General features: G+C 36.2%; 1 protein-coding gene across 4 annotated transcripts; it reads left to right on the forward strand.

Moving 5' to 3' along the window:
- The first annotated feature begins 3,474 nt into the window (after positions 1-3,474).
- LOC129892074 (GBF-interacting protein 1-like) lies at positions 3,475-23,855 on the forward strand. Of its 4 annotated transcripts, none has more exons than XM_055967614.1 (11): positions 3,475-3,797; positions 4,676-4,719; positions 5,427-5,529; positions 5,969-6,074; positions 6,253-6,647; positions 6,819-7,001; positions 9,517-9,907; positions 20,082-20,370; positions 20,754-20,912; positions 21,497-21,988; positions 22,987-23,855. In XM_055967614.1, the coding sequence occupies exons 1-11, from the start codon at positions 3,620-3,622 to the stop codon at positions 23,275-23,277; spliced, it is 2,631 nt and encodes an 876-aa protein (XP_055823589.1). In that variant the 5' UTR covers positions 3,475-3,619; the 3' UTR covers positions 23,278-23,855. The 4 variants fall into 4 exon arrangements, with proteins under 4 accessions (XP_055823589.1, XP_055823592.1, XP_055823590.1 ...); XM_055967617.1 differs by having other exon boundaries at positions 21,497-21,973; XM_055967615.1 differs by having other exon boundaries at positions 6,822-7,001.
- The last annotated feature ends 433 nt before the right edge of the window (positions 23,856-24,288 follow it).

Consider the following 24,288-nt stretch of genomic DNA (forward strand, 5'->3'; position numbering starts at 1 on the left):
ATTTTAATATCTTTAATTATTATATTAAACTTATTTTTCATCTATGTTATTTCTTCACTTCTCATTATTAGTTAGCAACAAAAAAATTTCATGTCAATTAAGGAATTCATTCTTCCATATATTTTTTTTAAAATTAAGTACATTTGAAAACAATATATCATTTTACTTATATACTAAGTAAATAATTTATTAACTTAGAAACGACAAACAATAATAATGAGACAATCTAATTCGTATTTCAAATTTTGACTAATAATAAATGTAATAAAATCATTTCAAAAAATGAAAAAATAAAAATAAATCGTTTAGATAAAATACTTTTAACACGATTTAATAGAAAAATAATAATTTTAATATCTTTAATTATTATAACAAACGTCTTTTTATATTTATTATTTCTTCACTTCGCATTAGTAATTAGCAACAAAATTTCTTCATGTCAATTAATGAATTCATTCTTTCATAAAAATAATTTTAAAGTGAGTACATATCAAAAAAATTATATCATTTTATTTATATATAAATAAAATAATTTATTAACTCTGAAACAATGAAACAATAACAGTGATACAATCGAATTCGTATTTCAAATTTTGACTGATAATAAATGTAAAAAAAATAATCAAAAAATGAAAAAAAAAATAGAAATCAATTATATAAAATACATTTTACACAACCAAATAGCAAAATAAATAAATAAAACAATTTTAATATCTTTAATTATTATAAAAATCTTCTTTTTATATTTATTATTTCTTCACTTCTCATTATTAATTAGCAACAAAATTTCTTTATATAAAGGAATTCATCCTTCCATAAAATAATTTTAAATTAAGTACATTTGAAAAAAAAATTATTTTATTTATATACTAAGTAAACAATTTATTAACTCAGAAACAACAAACAATAATAATGATCCAATCTAATTCGAACTTCATGTTTGACTAATAATAAACTCTAACAAAGTAAGTTACATAATTTTTAAAAAATAAATCAAATACATAAAATACATTTAACACGATCCAATAGCAAAAATTATTAATAATAATAATCAATTTTAATATCTTCAATTATTATAACAAACTTCTTTTGATATCTATTATTTCTTCACTTCTCATTATCAATTAGCTACAAAATTTCTTCATATCAACTAAGGAAGTTATCCTTCCATAAAATTATTTTAAATTAAGTACATTCAAAAATATATATCATTTTACTTATATATTAAGTAAACAAGTTATTAACTTAGCCCCGCTTGCTTGCCCGGAAGGGTTCAAAAGAGGAAACAATAATGATCCAATCTAATTCAAACATCATATTTGACTAATAATAAACTTCAATAAAATAAGTTATAATTATTTTTTAAAAAATAAATCAAATGCATAAAATACATTTAACCCGACCCAATAACTAAAAATAAAATAAAAATCAATTTCAATGTCTTTAATTATTATAACAACCTTCTTTTAATATCTATTATTCCTTCACTTCTCATTATTAATTAACAATTTTTTTTTATCATATCAACTAAGGAATTCATCCTTCCATAAAATTATTTTAAATTAAGTACATTCGAAAAAATATATCATTTTACTTATATATTAAGTAAACAATTTATTATCTCAGAAACGACAAACAATAATAATCATCAAATCTAATTTGAACTTCAGATTTGACAAATATTAAATTTCAATAAAATAAGTTACAATTTTTTTTAAAAATAAAGCAAATACAAAAAATTCACTTAACATAATCAATAGACCAATATATATATATATATATATATATATATTTTCTCTCTAAATTAATAAAGTAAAATAACTATAAATACACTAACTCAGAAACGACAAATTCAAACTTCATATTTGACTAATAATAAACTCCCATAAAGTAAGTTACAATTTTTTTTTTAAATTAATCAAATACATAAATACATTTAACATGACCCAATAGCAAAAAATATAAAATAAAAATCACTTCTCTTGATAACTATTATTTCTCCGCTTCTCATTATTAATTAGCAACAAAATTTCTTCATATCAACTAAGGAATTCATCATTCCATAAAATTATTTTAAATTAAGTACATTCTAAAAAATATATCATTTTACTTATATATTAAGTAAAACAGTTTATTAACTCAGAAACGACGGCCAATAGTAATGATCGAATCTAATTCAAACTTCATATATTTGACTAATAATAAACATCAATAAAGTAAGTTACAATATTTTTATAAAAATAAATCAAATACAAAAAAATCATTTAACACAATCAATAGCCAAAAAAATATAAAGGAAAATAACTATAAATATATTAACTCAAAAACGACAAACAATAATAATGCTCGAATCTAATTCGAACTTCATATATTTGACTAATACTAAACTCCAATAAAGTAAATTACAATTTCTTTTAAAGAAAATAAATCTAATACAAATAATACATTTAACACGATCAATAAAAATAATAATATTTTTTCTAAAAATATAAAGAAAAATAACTATAAATATATTAACTCAGAAATGAAAAACAATAATAATGCTCAAATCTAATTCGAACGTCATACATTTGACTAATAATAAACTCCAATAAAGTAAATTACAATTTCTTTTTAAAAAATAAATCAAATACAAATAATACATTTAACACAATCAATAATATATATATATATATATATATATATATATATTTTCTAAAAATATAAAGGAAAATAACTATAAATATATTAACTCAGAAACGACAAACAATAATAATGCTCAAATCTAATTCGAACTTCATACGTTTGACTAATAATAAACTCCAATAAAGTAAATTACAATTTCTTTTTTAAAAATAAATCAAATACAAATAATACATTTAACATGATCAATAAAAATAAAATAATATATATATATATATATATATATATATATATATATATATTCTAAAAATATAAAGGAAAATAACTATAAATATATTAACTCAGAAACGATAAACAATAATAATGCTTAAATCTAATTCGAACTTCATACATTTGACTAATAATAAACTCCAATAAAGTAAATTATGATTTCTTTTTAAAAAATAAATCAAATACAAATTAATACATTTAACACGATCAATAAAACATATATATTCTAAAAATATAAAGGAAAATAACTATAAATATATTAACTCAGAAACGACAAACAATAATAATGGTCGAATCTAATTCAAACTTCATATATTTGACTAATAATAAACTCTATGTGACCAGGAGGTCACGGGTTCAAGCCTTGGAAATAGTCTCTGGCAGAAATGCAAGGTAAGGCTGCGTACAATAGACTCTTATGGTCGAGTCCTTCCTCGGACCCTGCACATAACGGGAATTTTAGTGCACCGGACTGCCCTTTTTAATAGCCAAAAAAAATAATATATTTTTTTAAATTAATAAAGTAAAATAACTATAAATATTGCATACAAAATATTGAAGAACCCTTTCCCTTGTCTTATTTTTCACCAAAAAATATATCACTCTCTTTTCTCCTTCTCCCCTTCTCTCTGTAGATTCAGTGATACATATATACAGAGAGAGATACAGTTGGGGTATATACTATAGTTGAGAATATTGGTTGGGTTGTAGTCTTGAGGTGGTGAAGATGAGCAACACTGGTATACTTGGGGGATTAGGTAGGGTTTCAATCCCTTCTGGTATGCGAAAGACGATCCAAAACATCAAAGAGATCACTGGAAATCATGGTGAAGATGAGATATATGCAATGCTCAAGGAATGTTCTATGGATCCTAATGAGACTACTCAGAAGCTTCTTTCCCAGGGTTCATTTTTTTTAATCTCTCTCCCTCTCTCTCTGTTTTTTTATATGTTAGCTCTATGTGTATGTACTTAGCTGTCACTTTTACTGTATGAGATGGGTTTGATCTTGCTTTCTGTTGTGATCTGTTTATGGCTTTGATTATTTGGTAGAATGAGCTTTTTTGGAGAGACCCTTTTCTTCAATTTTGATTTTTGCCCCCTTTTCTGGGCTTCTGCATGTGCCTTGTACTCAATTGAGTCGGTTTTTCCCCTCTCGCCCCTTCGTTTTCTCATCTTTTCTTCTTTATACTTTTGTTTTTTTTCCTTCTCTTTCTGGTGTTTTAAATTTGGGGGTTGAGGGGTTGGGGGGCAGAATTCAATTTTGGGTTTCTGAATGGTGCACTTGCATATGTGTAAAAGGGCTGTCTTTAGTTTGTTATGGTGTTTGAGAAGAAACCTTCTGATAGACGCAATCACCCTTCTCCCTCTCCGCCAAAAGGGGGTTTATGTTGCTCGGACTATTCAAAAATGTCAACGTGTGCGTGCCAGATTCTCCAAAAGTAGTGTATTTTTGGGAATCTAACACATGTGCAGCATCGAAAGTGCAGAGTTCGATACAACTTTGGGGGGGAGGGGGAGGGGGAGGGGGAATCTGCTTTTGGTTCAAGATCAGATTGGTTAAAAATTACATTTTTTGCAGCTATGATTTAATGAACAACAGGTTGATGGTTGGTGCAATTCTTTTAAGAGAAAATGTGCCATTCACAGTTACTTTTGATTAGGGAAATGTGACATTCATATTAGGAGCATAAAGGGTTTTTTGTTCTCTCTCTTTAGGGCACCCTTGTGTTGGTGACATAACTAAGTTTCTTTACTAAACTCACTTAAGCTTTGTTTGCAGATACATTCCATGAAGTTAAAAGGAAGCGTGATCGGAAAAAAGAGGTATGATTAGGAACTGTGCATAACTACAATCGCTCTCTATAAAATGAAAAAATTATGAACTTACTAATTTGCCTGTAAATTTCTTATGGGAGTGGCATAGGTATGAGTTGTCTTTTTCCCCTTTTTCTTCATTTATTTTGGGTGAGAAAGTGTAAAATAATGTAGTCAGCTGTTTTTGGTGCCTGAAGAGGTTATTGTAGTGCATACTCTTGGTCTGTGGCTGACATACGGGGTTGTTAAGTGCTCATTGGTGTACGTTCTAGAGTCTGTGGGATGAGCGAGTGATTTATTGCCTGAAATAGATAACAAATTCAATAGCATATCTATAGACCTGTCGAAATCACGTAGCTGTTCAGCATTTGCGAATGCCATCTTGTGTTCAACTGCTGTAATCATAGTTGCAGCTTATCTTCTTGTTCTGCTGAAGAAAATTACATAGTAGTACTGCTTAATGCGTAGTTTATCAGAAAAAAGATCCTGATCTAATAGCTATGCGTTAGCACCTTAGTAGAATTCATTCACCTTTTGGCTCTTACGGACCTAATTAATGTCAAATGTGTTTCTTTGTCTGAGTGTTTATGGATTAATCCAATTTGGCATAAGCATCTTGCTTAAATTTTATTGTTGATTCGTTAAATGCCTAATAAATGAACTGTTTTGGGTTACTATAGACCTTTCATCTTCTCATTTTGCACTCTTGGCCTCAGAATTCAATCAAGGAGTCTGCAGAACCAAAGTGGAAAACAGACATGCAGGGCCGAGGGAACAAAGGGATTCGTGGAAATTTGACTTCTCGTCATGCTTCACATGGTAAACAACAATTATTTTAATCGTCCTGCATTTTGGTAGTTTCTTGTGATACTGCAGAGCCCTGGTTCCTCATTTTGTGCTCTTCTGAATCTTAATTTACGAGCCCAACTTTTCTAAGATACTCAAGCTACTTCCTTTTCCATCTATTCTGATGTGCCATTCTTGCTAAATGACAAAATGCTCTGATTTCTGAGATTTAAATGTCTAATCTACAATATGTTTCTTTGTTTACACATTTCACCTGTTATTTCAAATGCATCTTAACTGATTTTGACCTCTTATTCAGGCGTTCCTACCAATATCAGGCTTTAAAAAATTGATTTCACACATTAGGCCTTCTCATTTCGCTCATAGAAAGAGCCTTTATATTTCTTTTAGATTGATCTTATGTTCCTCCCTTTTCTTATCCACTCATACTATCATGTGTATGTCTTGTCAGATGTAGGTGGTGGTTTGAACAGTAAAGACAATATTGCTAATCATATTCTTGATAAGAGTGTCAACATATCTTCAGTGGCTGATGTTGAGGCAAAGAATATTTCAAGGTGGTATTTGATATTTACGGATTTTTTCGCTGTATTGGCAATTGTTGCATTTGTATGATACCTTGATTGCCAGGGTAATACCTTTCATAGTAGATTACAGAAAAAGCCCTCTGAGGTCTTTGGTTGCCTAAATTATCTGTTCTTGTTTTGACGGCCTAATTTTCATTATTGTTTTCAGCTCATCAAGTGCTGCAGTAAATGGGCCTAGTGGTCTAGCTTCTGGGAGCAACAGTGATGTACAAAATGCTCATGCACCCCCACGAAGAGGAGTTAAACAATTTGAAGCAAATACAGGCATGCAGACAACTTCTGCTGATGCAAACAAAAAACCAAAATCAGCTACAGGAAACAAGGATGTGCATGGTCAGCGGATGCCAAACATCGGCAATTCTTCAAGAATGCTTTCACCATCTCCATCAGGAGCTTTTCTTTCAGCTTCAGATCCTGTGCTCTTGCCATCTCAAGATTCACGACCCGCTGGTGTAGTAGTCACAGTTAGAAGGGAAGTTGGGGCCCTGCATTCTCCAGTTGAACATGCTTCTTCTAAATCCAATGGGAGCAAAAAGACTACTGGTAAAGGCTTTGAAGGTTTAATAATATGAAACTGTTATTATTTGATCGAATATGTGTTACGATTAGTATAAGTATAAATTTTGTTATCCCCTTTTTGTTTTTTTTAAAGAAGACGGACTTGTTACTGTTCAATTTATGAAGCTTATATATTTCTTTCCCCTCACATCCTAGTAGCAGTTTCTGCTGCTGGAGGCTCAAATAGCCAAGTAAAGATGCCAAGCAAATTTCAGGGGCCTGGAAAGAATCAACTTCCGGAGTACTCGCAAACTGCTTCTTCAACCCATAGTGGTTCTTCCATTAGTAGGCCGTCATCTAATTACAACAATCGGTCACATACAGTTGGTCCCCAAAAAGGTACAGTAAGTTAACGTGTTCTGTATGTTATAATATTATTTTGATGCCCCAACTTCTCAAATGATTTACTAAACTGATTTTGTTAGTGTTTTCGTTACTATTGCTGCATAGTTTGATAATTGAAGTTCTTGGATTTTGCTTCATAATTACCTGTATAATGTTCTTCTACCTTTCCTTTTTGTACTTGGGTAAGGGAAGTTTGAATCATAATTTTATTAACTCTCAGACGAAGAGCCTAATCAAGAAAAATGCAGAGAAACCTTCTGTTGTTTCATCTACCCAGAACATTTTTTTGCAATTACAGCCTATACTTTAGCTTCAGGAAAAACTGTAGATTTTGTGAAATTTCCAGTGATGGAAGTGGTATGGTGTACTTTGATTCAAGCCTTGGAAACAGCCTCTGACAGAAATGCAATGCAAGGTAAGACTGCGTACAATTGACCCTTGTGGTCGGGACCTTCCCCGGACCCTGCGCATAGCGGGAGCTTTAGTGCACCGGTCTGCCCTTTTTACAGCCTATACTTTAGCTTCAGGAAAAACTGTAGATTTTGTGAAATTTCCAGTGATGGAAGTGGTATGGTGTACTTTGATAGAGTAGAATACCAGAAATCTTTTTTCATAAAGAGAAATACTAGAAATCTTCAAGACTATATTTATTCACATGCACCACATCTTGTATCAGATAGAGTTGGCACCCTTTTTTTTGGCGGGGGCGGGGGGGGGGGGGGAGCTTTAAAGCTGTAAAGTAGACTGCCCAAGAAAAGTTTATGGTTAGTTATATAGGTGTCATAAGTATGAAGTTAAAACTTGTCCCCAAGGCTTGGTTCAAGTGGCTGGGACTTGTGACTTTGGTCACAGGTTCGAGCCGCGCGCCATGTGAACTAAGTATGGTATTTAAGTGGAGAAGAGTAGAGGGGCGAGTCCGTTTTCCCCGAGTTCCAGAGGCTGCGTCCTCGGTCATGAAAAACTTATGAAGTTCAAGACTTCTGTTTTTGGGTTATAGTTATATTATGAGTTTTTCTTTTAAAAATAATTACTTTGAATGTTCTGGGTGGTCTGTTATAGTTATATTTCGAACAGCAGTTGGTACTGATGCTGTAGAACCTTCCATGCCACTGCCACCTTGCTGTTGCAGAAACAAATGAATTAATCTGCAGAGTCCTAGTAGGGTGGTCTGTTGTAGAGATGAGAAATGAATAATATTTCTTTTTAATCAAGAGACGAGAATGAAAATAAAGCTGTTATTCCAGTTCATGCCATCCCCCGCAAGAACTTCTTCTTTGATTACATAATGCAATTTATCAAGAAACAGTAAAACCATTTGCCACAAGAACATCTGCTTGTGGTTAAGATCGTACATTATCAAACCACAAATTTATGACGAAGAACATTGAAGAAGAAAGAGTGTAGCAATTCTTCTTGAGATGCTTTTGTGAAATTAAAAAAAGGTTTTTGCATGCCATAACAATGAATAGAGAGTAAAAACTTTTGGAACAGTGATAGAGATACAACTTTGATCTTCTTTTCATAAAAAAAATATAGAAAAGGTGCTTTTCATGCTACAAGAAGAATTTTGAATTTTCGAATTCTCGTTGATTTGGTCATATGAGCTGAAATTGAGCTCAACGTAGACTAAATGAGTTGAACTAGTGGAAAAACTTCTTGCGTACAGGACCCCCCCCCCCAAAAAAAAAAAAAAGAAAGAAAGAAAGAAATACTAAAGCGTATTGATTTAAGACATCTAACTATATAAATCTTGCTGGATACTTTCGAAGACACCGTGATTTGATAATCAAATCACGATTTTTCAAGTTATCATTGTTTTAACCTTAACATCTCCATATTACTCCATTTGTAATTCTGTAATATACAATATACATATAGATGGGTGGGTTCACTGAGTGATCAATAAGGCTCATCTTAGGTTGGTGACTTCCATTGTACTTTGGGGGGTCATCCCTGAGCCCATTTCATATTGTACATTCTTGGATTTTTTTCTTCTAAAATGCTCATGTACCACTTTTAGAATTGTTCACAAATAAAAAAATAGTCTCATCTGGAACTTAGCTCAAGCTTGAGTTTCCAAAATCAAAATGTTGCGTCAGAAATGTTTAAGTGCAACATGTTCACGTTCTCAAAATTGAATGTTGGCAGTTGACTCGTTACAAGTCATCATGTCCCTTGCATAAGTTAATTTGCTGGATACTGCTTTGTAAAGGGTAGAAAGTATTGATCTTTGTTTAGATACTTGTTTGTTTTTACTTTCGAAATGTTGTATAGTGTCTTAAGTTTTTGTGTTTGTTGTACTTGTTACTCTGTCACTAGATGACTGTAGTGTTCCCAAAATTTGAACCTTAGTGCTGTAAGTCTCCTTGCTTGTTTGTTGGTTCGAGTTCACTTGTTAGATTGGAAAAGATAAAGAAAATGCATTTTAACAAATAGAGTTTGTCTTCCCCATCTGTCCAGTAATTCATGCTGGAAGCATAACACTGTCTTCTATGTTTTTCTACACCAGGTCCTTGTAAGGAATGGAAGCCAAAGCCTGTAAACAGTAATCTAGCTCAGGGGTCTGCTCTTGCTGCTGCTGCTTCATCTGGTGTTTCTACTGTTCCTGTTGAAGTCAATACTCTGTCGCAGCCTTCTGCTTCTGTTCCTGAAACAAAAGAAGTTACTAAGGATCTGCAGAAGAAGTTAGAGGAATCAAACATTTCAGATGTTGAAAATGTTATTATCCCTAATCACCTTCACGTTCCTGAGGTTGAAAAACTTGGGTTGAGTTTTGGAAGTTTTGACACTGGCTTTAGTTTGGGCACAAGCACAAATAATGCTTCTGAGCATGACGGAAGTCCACCACTTTCTGAATCTTCTGAGAGCATTGAAGAAGCTGCAAGTGCACAACTTCCAAGGTCTCTCTATCTACGCTGCTCCCTCCCTTGCCCTATTGATATGACAGAAGTTTTTTTGCAGTAATTTCTATTATATCTATACTTATCAACCAAGAAAAAATAACTTTTATTGAATCTTTAGGAAGTCTTTTGGTTTCAAATTACAGTTTCAACAGAAGTATTAACGTATTAACTCAAAACATGGTATCAGTAGATGATTTAGATACACCCTCTGCTCCCTTTGTCCCACTCCCGCTGTCACAGTTTTTTTTTTTGAGAAAGTAACAACTTGTATTCTATTTCCAAAAAATCAGAAACTGCCACAACAAGTTACAGGTTTCCTAATTACAATTGAGGTAGAGTATCCGGAAGATCTTCAACACTTTACCAAAAAATTACAAAGAGCTTAAGACATCTATAACTGACCCTAGATCTTCCATATACTCCTGTTTACACCAAGAATGCAACACTAAACAATTCATCTTCATCTTCTGGATGCTGTTGCTCTTGTTCCGGAAGCACCTGAGGTTTCTTTCTCTCCAAACTGACCACCAGATGCAAGTTGGTATAATTTACCATCTATCCTTGTGGTCAGAGATGTTAGCATAGCTGGTCCAGATCTTCTGGGTCTGAGCTATTTTTCTTGGCATCACCCAGCTAAGACCCTTCATATTTATGAAGATTTTCCACAGTAGATAGGTAATCCTGCATGTAGAAATAGGTGAGTAATTGTCTCAGCCTTTTCTTCACATAAGAAGCATCTAGGGCTTAGATGGATCCCCCTCTTCATGAGATTTTCTTGAGTTAACACAGCTTGTTTAGCCACAAGCTAAGTAAAACAGGATACTTTATAAGGAATTTTAACTTTCCATATAAGCTTCCAAGGCCAGTCATCAATCTGATTATCATAAGGATTAAGCTTTTTGTAGGCCCCTTTCACACTGAATTTGCCTTGACTGTGACCCTGCCATTCCAATCTATCTTGGTCATTAGAAGTTCCTTTGAATTGATGCAACTTGCGGTAGAACTCAACTAACCTCAAAATCTCCCAGTCATTAAAAGGTCTTCTAAAACTCAAGTTCCATCCCTGTTCAGACCAAACTTCAGCCACAGTGGCCCTTTGTTGCTGATTTAGAATGTAAATGTCATAAAAGGTATCCTTTAGAGAAGCTTGTTCAAGCCAGTTGTCTTCCCAGAAAGACACCTTCCTGCCATCTTCTGTTCTTATACAACAATTCTCTCTTAGCTTTGGCCACAAATTACTGATGGACCTCCAAAGGCTGATTCCATAAGTGTTAGTGACAATATTGGTGGTCCAATGGTCTGCCATTCCATACTTCAACTGGATTACTTCTTTCCAGAGTGCCAGTTCACTAGATGCAAGTCTCCAGAGCCACTTCATCATAAGGCATTGATTCTGTGTTTTTAAGTTTCTTACCCCCATACCCCCTTTCTGTTTACTTTCAATCAGTGCATCCCACTTTACCAAGTGGAATTTCTTGGTTTCACTGTTTCCTTCCCAGAGAAAATTTCTTCTTAGAGCATCAAGTCTCTCAATGACCCCATCAGGGATAGGGAAAAGGGACATCATATATGTAGGCATTGAGTCCAAAACACTATTGATTAGTGTTAATCTTCCTCCCATGGAGAGATATTGACTTTTCCAGTTCACCAACCTTTTCTCACACTTCTCTACCACCCCATTCCATATATCTATAGACCTGTTCTTAGCTCCCAATGGCATGCCCAGCTAAACAGTTGGTAGATCCCCAATTCTTCCACCAAGAATCCAAGCCAAAGAGGTTAAATTAGGAACCTCATTAACTGGATAAAAGAAGCTCTTATCCCAGTTGTTGTTTAACTCTGATATTGGTTCAAAGAGAAAAAAAATGACCCTGAGAATCATGAGTTGGTTCTTGTTGGCCTCACAAAATATCAGTGTGTCATCAGCATACTGCAGATGAGTAATCTCCAAGTCAGAACCTACCCTGTTTGAAGCTCTAAATCCCTTCAACCAACTATTTTCTTGGGCAATTTTCAACATATCATTAAGACTCTCCATGGCAATGATGAAGAGGAAGGGAGATAAAGGATCTCCTTGCCTTAAACCTCTCTGTGAGGAGAAGAATCTAGTAGGGGTACCATTGATAAGGACAGCGAATTTTTCTGTGCTTATACAGAACTTCATCCATCTTATCCATCTGCCTCCAAATAGAGGGTCTCCAGCAAAAAAATCCACTCAAGGTGGTCATAGGCTTTCTGTATATCTAACTTGCAAAGAATGCCAGGTGTATTGCTTCTGACTCTAGTATCCACTAGTTCATTTGCCATCAGGATGGCATCCATTATTTGCCTTTCTTTGATGAAAGCCAATTGTTGGGTGTCCACCAATTTGTGTATAACCTTTTTGAGCCTCTCAGTTAGTACTTTGGAGATGATCTTGTAGACACTACTAATCAAGCTGATAGGTTTGAAATGTGTGAGCTCCTTAGGCCCCATCTTTTTAGGAATCAAAGCTACATAGGTAGAGTTGAAGCTTTTCTCAAAAACACATCTTTCATGAAAATTCCTGATTGTACTAATTACTTCCCCCCTGATTACTTCCCAGCAATGGACATAGAAGGCCATGGTGTATCCATCAGGGCCCGGAGCTTTGTCGCCAGCACAAAGTTTCACACAGTCCCATATCTCCTGTTCCTCAAATTCCTTTTGTAACATTTGGTTGTCTTCAAAAGTAATTATGTGGTCTTCCCTGCATCCACCAGATGGTCTCCATGTCTCAGTTACAGTATATGATCTTTGGTAGAATTCCACAATCTCCTTCTTTATAGCTTCTGGACCTTTGGTTGCTTCCCCATCCATCCTTAGTTCATCAATATTGTTATATCTTCTATGAGCATTTGCTGATCTGTGGAAAAACTTGGTGTTGTTGTCACCCTGTTTCAGCCAGTTAACCCTTGATCTTTCCCTCCAAGCTATTTCCTCAAATTTAGCAATGTTTTCAAACTCTACAAGAAGTTCTGCCTTCGAGTGTATCTCATCTTCTCTTAGTGCTCTTTGATCCTGGATTTCTTCTAATTCTGTCAGCTGGTCTAGGATGCTCTGTTTCTGGATTGCTAAATTCCCATGGGAAGTTTTGCTCCATTCCTTCAATTTCACTTTTAAAGCTTTCAACTTGAAAGCTAAGATAAAATCTGGCCTCCCTTCACAGGCAATAGAGTTCCACCACACCTTAACTCTGTCCAGAAAACCTTCTGTTTGCAGCCACCAATTTTCAAATTTAAAATAAGATCTTCTAGGTTCCCAGTTCCCACTTTGAAGCATTATGGGGGTGTGATCAGAGGTTACCTTGTGTAAAGTTGACTGCTTGATGTTCCTGAATTCCTCATTCCATTCATCAGAAAATAAGAACCTATCAAGCCTGGCTGCGACATCATGTCTATCTCCTTTCCTCCATGTGTAATTGCCCCCTACCAAATGCGGATCTTGTAGGCTCATATCCTCAATGAAATCAGACAGATCAGTCATTGCTCTTGTGATTCTAGAGCAGTTCTTCTTTTCTGAGGGAAATCTGACTGTGTTGAAATTCCCACATACTACCCAAGGCCCATCAAACAGTCCTCTAGCTGAGCCTACTTCCCACCATACTTCTTCCCTTTCTTCTCTGTTGTTTGGAGCATAGATACATGTAAGAAACCAAGTGAGGTCTTGGTTCTTTCCAGTGAACTTACAGGTTAGAGAATAGGCCCCCAAACTACTTACTTCTCCTGTCCATACTTTATCATCCCATAGAATTAGGATACCATCCCTTGTCCCACTAGCTTCCAGTTGACAGAATCTGACCCCTCTGTTAGCCCACAATTCTTTAACCAAATTCTTGATATCTCCTTGAATTTTTGTCTCTTGAAAGCAATAAACATCAGCTTTCCATTCATGAATTAAATTTTTTGATGATATACATCTTGCTTGCCTGATTCAGGCCTCTCACATTCCATGATACTATGGAGACTGCCATTAATCACAATTAAAATTGTAACCCCCCCTGCTTCTTGTGCCATTGCTTCTGAAATTACTTCCACACTCGAGGCTCTTCAATTCTTTGGATCCCTTTACTGCTGGAGTCATTTTCCTGTTCTTCTCTTCCTTATTCATATTTTTTTCTCTCATGCTATCTATCTTCATGAATAGCATTGTTGCTTCCTCTTTGCACCCCTTGATATCAATACCAAATTCTTTGGCGAATTTGATGATGTTCTGATGAATCCATAAAGGGATGTCGAAATCTGGATCTTCCCCTTCCCCTGGGCTATGTTGATTTAAAGGTACTACATCCTCGATTGTTGTCAAACCAGAGATGTTTCCTTCACTATTCAATCTAGCAACCTCCTGCATGCCACTGTCTTCTAGGGTTTGTGGGATTTCAGTTACCCTTACTCCTTCTTCTTTACTCTTGTCCAGAGTATCTTCTTCTTCAAATTCCTCCCAATCGTGTTCTGCTTCTTTTCCTTCTCCACAGTTCAGCGCTATGATGGACTTGGGAATATTAGCTTCAAGTTCCGCTAAGATTGGATCAAATAAATGAGAGGAGGGCTTGTTTACTAGCCCACTTGAGACGAATTGGGCCATCAAATCCGGGCCCAAAATTTTCTTTTTCACTGCAGGTCTTTTCTTTTTGACTGTGGTGGGAAGTGGGGCCTCCACCATGCATGCCTTATCACGTGCTGAGACAACTGGCCATTTTAAAATATCAGGATTGTAGGAAGAGCCCACGTGCCCTGACACCTCTGTAAAGCCTAAAAGGCTTTCCTCTTGTAGTCTACCAGTCCCTTCATCAGACCGCTTGGTCTTTGTGGGTACTTTGCTTCTCGCATCGGCGACCACTCTCGCCGGCATCTCAACCCAGATTGGAACTTTGAAGGTTAGACCTTCGTGGACCAGTTCGATTGACTTCGGAACTGAGTCGCCGTCTCCTCTCACCTTCACCCTAGCCCATTTAAGGTGGTTTCGCAGCTCTGTTTCTTCTTCGGTTCTGATCCAACCTTCAAAACTCACATGAGCATGAATGCATATGAAAACATGAGAATCACTAAAACATATGGATTTGACTGAGTGGATCATAAGGAACTTAATAACTAAACTAGGAATGGAAGGATAGAGATGGGGATATCAACTTCGGCTTCCCATGTAGCATATTCAACCTCTTGATTCCTCCATAAAACTTTAACTGAAGCTATTTCCTTGTTTCTCAACTTTCTAACTTGTCGATCTAGGATATCAACTGGAACTTCCTCATATGAAAGACTCTCTTTAACACTGATGTTTTCCAAAGTCACAATGGAGCTAGTATCACCAACAAACTTCCTCAACAAGGAAACATGGAACACCGCATGCATTGATGCCAACTCAGAAGGCAAATCCAATTTATATGTCACCTTGCCAATCCACCTTAAAATATGATATGGGCCTACATAGGAGGGACTAAGCTTCCCTTTCTTGCCAAAATGCATCACACCCTTCATGGGCGAAATTTTCAAGTAAACCCAATCATCAATCTCAAATTCAAGTTCCCTTCTTCTTACATCCAAATAGTACTTTTGATGACTTTGGACAGTCTTCAATCTTTACCTAATCAATCTAACCTTCTATATAGCCTCAGGCAACAACTCAGTTCCTATCAAGGAAACTTCTCCAACTTTGAATAAACCAATAAGAGACCTATATCTCCTATCATATAAGGCCTTGGATCAATCTGAATGCCAGAATAGTAACTATTTTTATAGGTAAACTCTATTAATGGAAAATGATCATCCTAATTACCTTTAAAATCAATTACTCGGGCTCTGAACATGTCCTCTAAGGTTTGAATTGTAAACTCGGACTTGCCATCTGTCTGAGGGTAAAAAGTCGTAGTAAGCTTCACTTGAGTACCAATACACTTTTGGAAAGATCTCCAAAATTGAGATGTAAATTGACTACCTCGATCCGAAATGATAGATAGTGGAACACCATGAAGCTTAACCAACTCAGATATATATTCTAGCTGAAAGATCTTTGAAATCCTTGATAGTCCGGAAAGGGAATGCGAATCTAGCCACCATTTTCTCTATTTAAAGAAAACGAGAGAGGGTGTGAGTCAAATCATAGTCCTCGGCCAAATATAAAGTCTTAACAGAAAGAAAATTACCCGATTTAGTCATTCGTTCAACGACCACCCAAATCGAATCGTGTTGCTTATGGGTATGAGGAAAAGCTGTAATGAAGTCCATATTCAACGCTTCCCACTTCCAAGTAGGAATCTCAATATCTTGAGCCAAGACTAACGATTTAGATGCTCAACCTTTACTTGTTGATAATTAGGACAGTTAGCCACAAACTTCACAATATATCTCATCATACCATTCCACCAATACACTTCCCTCAAATCACAATACATCTTTGTAGAATCTGGATGGTTAGAATACCAGAACTATGAGATTCAAACAATATCATTTCCCTCAAGTCATCAATATTAGAAATACACAATCAGCCTTGATATCTCAAAACAGCAAATCCTCCTTGAGAGAAAGCCTTAATGTCTTTTTCGGCAATCATTTTCTTCAACTCAACCAAAGTAGGATCCTTATCTTGCTTGGCCTTGACATTTGCCACAATAGATGATTCAGAATCATTTTTAACAGCAATACACCCATCCTAGGAATCAACCTACTGAACACCCAAATGGGCTAATCTATGAACATCTTGAACTAACTCTTTCTTCTCATCCTCAACATGGGCAACACTATCCATGGGCAGTCTACTAAGAGTGTCGGCAACCACATCGCTCTTCTCGGATGGTACAACACACTCATGTTATAGTCCTTTAACAACTTAAGCCATCTAATTTGTTGAAGATTCAAATTCTTTTGACTCAACACATATTGCAAAGTCTTGTAATTGGTGAACACATCAAAATGGACACCATAAAGGTAGTGTATCCACAACTTCAAGGAAAAAACCACTGCAGCTAACTCCAAGTCATGAGTTGGGTAGTTCTTTTCATTCACCTTGAGTTTCCTAGAAGAATAAGCTATCATTTTACCGTTTTGCATTAAAATAAACCCAAGACCAACTCTTGAAGCACCATAATATACAATGAACCCATCAGAACATTCCGTCAAAATCAACATCAGAGCAGAAGTAAGCCTATCTTTCAACTCTTGGAATATCTTCACACAAGCTTTGGACCATTGAAATTTCACCTTTTTCAACTCAAAGTAGTCAAGGATGATGAAATAAAAGAGAAACCTTCTAGAAGTTGTCTATAATAACAAGATAAGACCAAGAAACTCTGAATATCAAAAGGAGACAAAGGTCTAGGCCAATTCCTAACAACTTTGGTCTTCTTAGGATCAATCATAATACCATCACCGGAGACAATATGCCCAAGGAAAGCAACTAACCTCAACCAAAACTCACACTTGCTAAACATAGCAAATAACTGGCGATCCTAGAGAATTTGTAAGACAATCCTCAAATGATTGGCATGCTCTTCCTCACTCTGAGAATAGATCAAAATATCATCAATGAACACAACTATGAACATATCCAAATATTGCTTGAATAACCCATTTATCAAATCCATAAAAGCTGCAGGAGCATTAGTTAGTCCAAAAGACATAATGATAAATTCAAAGTGACCATAACGAGTTCTAAAAGTCGTCTTTAGAATATCACATTATCTTACCCAGAGTTGATGATAACTCGATGCAATATCAATTTTTGAAAAGTAGTTTGCTCCTTGAAGTTGATCGAACAAGTCATCAATGCTTGGAATGGGATACTTATTCATAATTATGACCTTATTCATTTGTCGATAGTCAATACACATATAGAGAGAACTTTCCTTCTTCCTAACAAAGAGAATCCTTCAACTAATCCTTTAACTCTTTCAATTCTACCGGGTCTATACAGTAAGGAGGAATAGAGATAGGTTGGGTATCGGGAAGAAGATTGATACCAAAGCTTACTTCCCCTTTTGGAGGGATACCTGGGAGATCATCAAGGAAAACTTCTGAATATTCATTAATAGTCGAAACATACTCAAGAGTAGGAGCTTCGAAATTTTTATCTCTAACCAGGACTAAATGATAGATGCAACTATTGGAAATCATTTTCTGAGCTTTAAGGACAAGATAAATTGACCTTTAAACACGGAATTACTACATTTCCATTCTAGGACTGGCACATAAGGAAACTTTCCGATCTCACGGAAAACTTTTTGGGACCAAAGTTGAAGGGGCAAGCCTACTACTCTAATCCAGACCTGGTCCAGCCCATCGTGGACAGAGGTCGAGGTCGGCGACCACCATTGCATGTTGAATTTGTGGGATTTCCAGAACCACTTCCCTCTTATGATGTGGTCTGCAACTGTTTTGTTGGGAACCTCAAAGAGGAAACGATTTTGACCCAAATCGTAGATGTTGATACCATGCTTGTGTTTCCATGTGCTTGCCACCCACCGTCGAATCTCAGAGAGAGAGGCATCTGAGATCTCCTCTGGGAGACTTCCAATCACGCTTTTTGCTAGAATTTCGTTTTGCTTTGTTGTTGTTGCATCTGTAATAACAAGCTTTTTCCCTTTTTGTTGAATCTTAACAGCATTTATTTCTCTTGTAGACCATTTAGTGTTTCTGACAGTATCCGAATATAAGAGACCCTCCTCTGTTTCCCTGTGCATCATCTTAACTGCCTTCTGGACCTTAGCATTTATGAATCTTGTTATTTAGGTGGCTATGTCTAACCAACCTGAATTTAACGACCACTCAGGGATAATGATGACGGCTCTTCTTTTACCCTGTTTCCGCCCTAGAAATTATTCTGGTGATATCGTAAGATTTGAAACCTACAGCAAAATAAATGGTATTGTCCCCCATGATTGTGACAAGGAAGGAAAGGTTGGAAAAGAAAGAGGATGGATGAAGTTCCGGTAGTGGAAGATCGCCGGAAAAGGGATTTCTAGGGGCCCAGAAGGGGCCTCTAAAAGTTTACCTCGGCTAATGTGCCTAAAATCAAAGGTGACAAATGCGCTTGCCCCTATATTTTCATTGCTAACTCCGCTGTCACAGTTCAACTATTCTACTTTGGGTTGTGCCAGGTTGTCCCAAATTCGGGTCCACCTAGTTGAGAAAAATAGGTATCTCTGGACCCAATTTTTCCTTAAGGATAAAATTCTTCAAAAGTTTATTCTCCTCTCATTTTTTTGATGACTGAGAAATCTGTCTGGGGCCAACTCTTAGGACCAACCACAACTTCAAGACTCGGGATAATGGACCTTCCTCTCTACCCTTCTCCACTTAAATACCATGCTTAGTTTGCATGGCGCAGGGCTCAAACATGTGACCTAAGTCACAAATCTCTCAACCTTTGCCACTTGAACTGAGCTTTGGGGGATTCTTTTCTCCATTTTTAGACCGATATATATTGTGTATTGATAACTAAGAAATCCCCAAGGGCCATAGTGCAAGTTGGAAATTTGGTGGATAATGAGTTCGCCCCCTTTTCCACTTAAATATAAGAGGCTTTCTCTGTTGTAGGGTTCAAACCCTGTCATGCGCCTAACCTACACATCACGCCCTGTACTCTTACCAGTAGACCAAATCCTGGGCGATGACCTACTTATATGTTACAACAAAAACTTCAAGTCTCAACTTAAAACAACGTCTAGTGAAACTAGGACACTTTAATTGGATAAAGGGAGTAACTTAGACTTAACTTGACTACCTGACATTCAGTGCTCTAAGTATCAAGTGACACAAGCTTCAGTTGTTTTAGTTTTAGGGCTCAATCTTCAACCTTATAATACAACTTCTTAGTCAGGTCTTATCCTTGCACTCAACTTGTTTTCTTATTTTCTGGTGCTATTCTTTTAGAAAAGATCTTCGTGGACATAGATATTCAAAGGCTTGTGTGAATTTGTTTTGGTTGGGGGTGTGGTGGTGGGCTGGGGGTATTCTTGCTGTAGCTTTGAAAAAGATGCCCCATTTTTTCAGTTTTTTGGTGCGCATGAGCATGTTTGCCTCTTAGATTTTTTATTCTGGACTTGCTGAAATCTTTTCTTTCCAAATCAAAATTGGATTCTGATGCATGAATAGATTTGCACGTTCTCCAGTTCTAGCATTTCACAACTGACATTTTTCTTCTGTATGAATGTATGCAGTAATCAAAATGCATCAGCTGCTGCAGAGAAAGAATATCCTGATCAGCCTCCATCTTCACATGGACAGGAGAGTTTGCCTGCAAAAGGAGATGGTGATATCTCATCCTCTGCTCCAGAGTGCAGTGAACCGAGGCAAGAGACTCTGCAGGCGGGCCAACAATATTCAGTTGTTCATACATCCCCCAACTATAATTTTGGCTTTGTGCCGCCAATGTTAGGCAATCAGCTCCCACCCTTTGAAAGCTCTGAATCTCACCCTCGGGATGTTTCTCGTCTTCCAAATTTCTTTGTAGGTCTTCATTCTATGATTTTTTGTCTCCCTATTTTGTCATTATAATACTTTCAGAAGCCTCAAGTTGTTATTGGTATAACAAACTTACATATTGGTGCTTTAAACATCACAGCAGTTTGATTGCATACTTCACTCAGTGTGTACTGGTTTTGCCTCAATACGTGTCAGGGACCTAGATATTCATGTGTTTGTTCAGTTGTGCTCGGTTTCATATTGATGGCTGTAGGAACTATATAACAACAATTGCTTCTTTGAAAATGATTTGACATGTTCTTAGAAATTGTGTCAATAATCAATACATTTTGAAGCATTTGTATGGTTTAAGCTCAGAAAATATACTTAATATACTTCAGAACTTTTACATCAATTCATTTGTTCAGATTCAGCAACCCATTGACCCAAGCTACTATCCCCACTTCTACCGTTCAAGTGCTGATAGTGATGGCTGCATTTCACCCTTTCATTCAGCGAGTGTTTCTACCCAGTACAATGGCAATGTTGCAGTTGTGCCTCCACAAACTTCTCAATCTCCTCAAGAGGTTAGAATCCTACTCGACTGAGTTCTGGTTTATATTTTTGTCTCTAATTGTTTTTTAATTTTGCGGGGATAAAGATAAGCAGAAGGAGAAGGGAAGAGAAGTGAATATATTTCTAGATTATAGTGAAAATTCGCTAACTTCTTGTAGACATAATTCCAGATGATAAGCATGAATCATATTGAAACAAATGTTTTCTGATACCATGGAAGAGCTATTAAATCAGATTCTATGCTGTTTAAATTGTGAGGTCACCAAATTTCCTTTTGCTAGAACGTGCTTTCCTGATTGATATTGTAGGAGTTCTCATTAAGCCAATGAGTAAAAAGTAAATATGTTTATTACTTCTCTATATGCACAAAAATCATTTGTTTGGATGCCCTTCTGTTCTTTTCAACATATCAGTCTCGATTTAACTTCTTATGGTGATGTTCAAGTAGTTTCATGGGAAGTCTGCATAATAAAGAATGCACAGAGAACAATTATTAGTTTAGGGATATCACTTTACTTTGATGCTTTGATATCCCGGCTTCAGTTGATCCACTCGTAAGATTGTGCTTGTATTTATTTATTTGATTGTTCTGCAGGGTGGGAACACTCCTGCTTTATCTGCAGCAGCTCCAACACCACTTGTGACTCAAGCTGGTGGGCTTATGCAGAGTTCTATAGCTGTACCTCAGCAACCTGTCCCCGTATTTCGACAGGCTACAGGGATGCATCTGCCCCATTATCCTCCAAGTTATATTCCCTATGGTCATTATTTTTCACCACTTTATGTTCCACCAACAGCCATCCATCAATTATTAAGCAATGGTGCATTTTCCCAGCAGCCTCAGGCTGGCGGTATATATCCGCCTCCACCATCAGCTGTTCCCAGATACTCGCTTTCGCAATATAGACCAGGAGCTAATGTGGGAAATCCAGCTCACATGGGAGTGCCTGGCACTTATGCGCCATATGGATCCTCTCCTGTCAACTATAACCCTAGTTCAGCTACAACGACTGGAAACCCCGCTTCCAATGAGGATCTTTCTGCATCTCAGTTCCAGGAGAGTGATGTCTATGTGAGTGGACAACAGGTTGATCCTATTATCTGCTCTTAGCAATTTTGGTGATTCTTTATGCTCCATTAAAATATTTCCTGAGAATATGTGCATCATTATTGCTGAAAATAGTGAAAACTGTGGTATTTAGAGCTTGAAATGCTTTGAGCGGTAGTGGTAAGGGCTGGTAAGAATTGAAGCCAAAAACTGATCAGTTTAATCTAATTGGAGGACATTATATCAGTTGGGCCTCTAGGGAAGTTGAGAACCCCATCAGGAAGATCTGGACTATGGTCCCAGCTTGCATATTTTGGTGTATTTGGTGTGAAAGGAATAGGAGATCTTTTGATTGGGTTATCAACTTAAATATGTTCTCCTAAAGCTAGTTGTTTGGTTAGCCTATTTAGCTGGCTAACTTTTCTCCCCTAAATAGTATTGACTCGTTCATGGATTTTGTCAGTTCCTTACTGCTTTAAGTTTTTTTTTTGTGTAATCTGGACTGATAATCCTCTTTTGCTGTAACTATTGCATCCAGTGGAAGCACTTTTTAATGAAATCCTACTTCATCAAAAGAAATTGGAGTACATTAATTTGTCAACTTGAGTTTGATCTTAGTTTTGTTTATAACTGTAATACATCCATTATACTATATGTACTTTAAGTGTGTTACCAGTTGTCCATTTCCTAGCAAAGCGTATGCTAATAGAGGGTTTGGCTTGTCCCATGTCTATTCTAGTTGAGGGAAGAATTCTGTATTTCTGAAACAGAGATAACAATTAGAATTTCTGAATGTGATTTGTTGTTGCCTCCAGAATAAGTTGGCGCACTGGTTTGCTTTTACTTCAACTTATCTTTCCTACTCTGTGATTAAATATCTTGTACCATTGCCTCAATGTCCTATTCGCCTGTGAAATTGCATTGTCAAGGAGGTCCCTGAGCTAATTGATTTCCTTTCATCACTTCATCAAAAATATTTATCATCTGTGTAAATGTTTGAAGAGTGTGACTATAGATGCAACATCTCTTTTTTGCAGAGTGAAAGCTCAGGTGTGTGGATTAATGCGCACAATAGAGATTTATCTAGCTTGCAAGCAAGTTCCTTTTATAATCTTCCTCAGGGTCAAGTGGCTCTAACACCCACTCAACCAGGACATGGAACTTTTGCTGGTGTTTATCACCCAGCTCAACCAGTTACAGCATCAACTGTTCATCCACTTCTGCAGCAGTCTCAAACGATAGCTGGTCCAGTTGATATGGTTGGACCAACCGCCAATGCCTATCAACGGCCTCAGCATTCACAGATGAACTGGCCAAGTAGTTATTGAGGAGCTATTCTTTTGTTTGAAATCATACAACAAGAAATGAAAATTGTAATTGGAGTTTTTAGAGTTGCAACATGTTTTGATGTGGAGGAATGGTTCCAGCAAATGTTGGAAAGAAGTGTGCAGGCTGACTGTAAATTAAGAAGGGTGCCAAAGAAGAGAACTTCACCAAAGGTCTCTTCTTTGCTTGGACTGAGGATTTAAATGGTGAATCCTCCTGTAACTGATAGTGGCAGATTTTAGTTGAGGCAGGTATATGCCGATTGGTTTTGTTTACAACTTTATAGCCTTCAATAGCTTTGAGCATTTAGCAGAATAACCATGAGAGGTTAAACTTTTTGCTTCCCTATATATTTCTTCCTTTTGGTAGGATTTTAGAACTCTCGAAAGCAATGAGGTTTCTCGGGTTTTTTTCATACATCCTGCTTTCGTTCGTATCTTTGTACCTGTAAAGTTGATTTTGAGGAACTGTTGTAATTGGTGGCTGGTGCAAAGAAAAATGCAGCATTATTCGCGGTGAATTGTGTGGTGAATTTATACTGCTTGAGTTTGTTGGTGATCTCTCATGCAGTTCACTGTTAGAGTTTTCTCTAATCTTGAAATTTCTCGTACCTTCTCCATTTCTTGGCATTCTGGGGATGCACTTGATATTGCAGTGCCAAATTTGCCAGAAGGGACTGGAGAAAAATATATGAATTGTCTTCCTCTTTGCAGTGTTTTCATTTAATGAAATGCTTGTTTGTCATGTATATATCCTGCAATAAATTGGTGAGATCATGAATGCCTGGATTTGTTTTAAGAGATGCCTGATTGAAGAGAAACAATGTGCACGTTACTACTTCACATTGATCTGTACATGTGGCGGGATGCATCGGCAACCTCTTGAACTTGTCAATAAGTTTTATTTAGACATTTAAACTATGTCTTGTTTCGAGTATATGAACACATGATAAAGTGTTACTATTACCTTCCTTTCAAATTTTGGAAAAGTTTTTGCATGTATTCTCAAGCGTC

This window comes from Solanum dulcamara, chromosome 6, assembly GCF_947179165.1.
Source record: "Solanum dulcamara chromosome 6, daSolDulc1.2, whole genome shotgun sequence".
In the NCBI taxonomy this organism is placed as follows: Eukaryota; Viridiplantae; Streptophyta; class Magnoliopsida; order Solanales; family Solanaceae; genus Solanum; species Solanum dulcamara.

Coding starts and splice junctions, on each gene's coding strand:
- LOC129892074 (XM_055967614.1), top strand. CDS start 3,620: ATGAGCAACACTGGTATACTTGGGGGATTAGGTAGGGTTTCAATCCCT. Junction 5,530..5,968: donor TTCTCGTCATGCTTCACATG/GTAAACAACAAT, acceptor ATGTCTTGTCAG/ATGTAGGTGGTGGTTTGAAC. Junction 7,002..9,516: donor TACAGTTGGTCCCCAAAAAG/GTACAGTAAGTT, acceptor TTTCTACACCAG/GTCCTTGTAAGGAATGGAAG.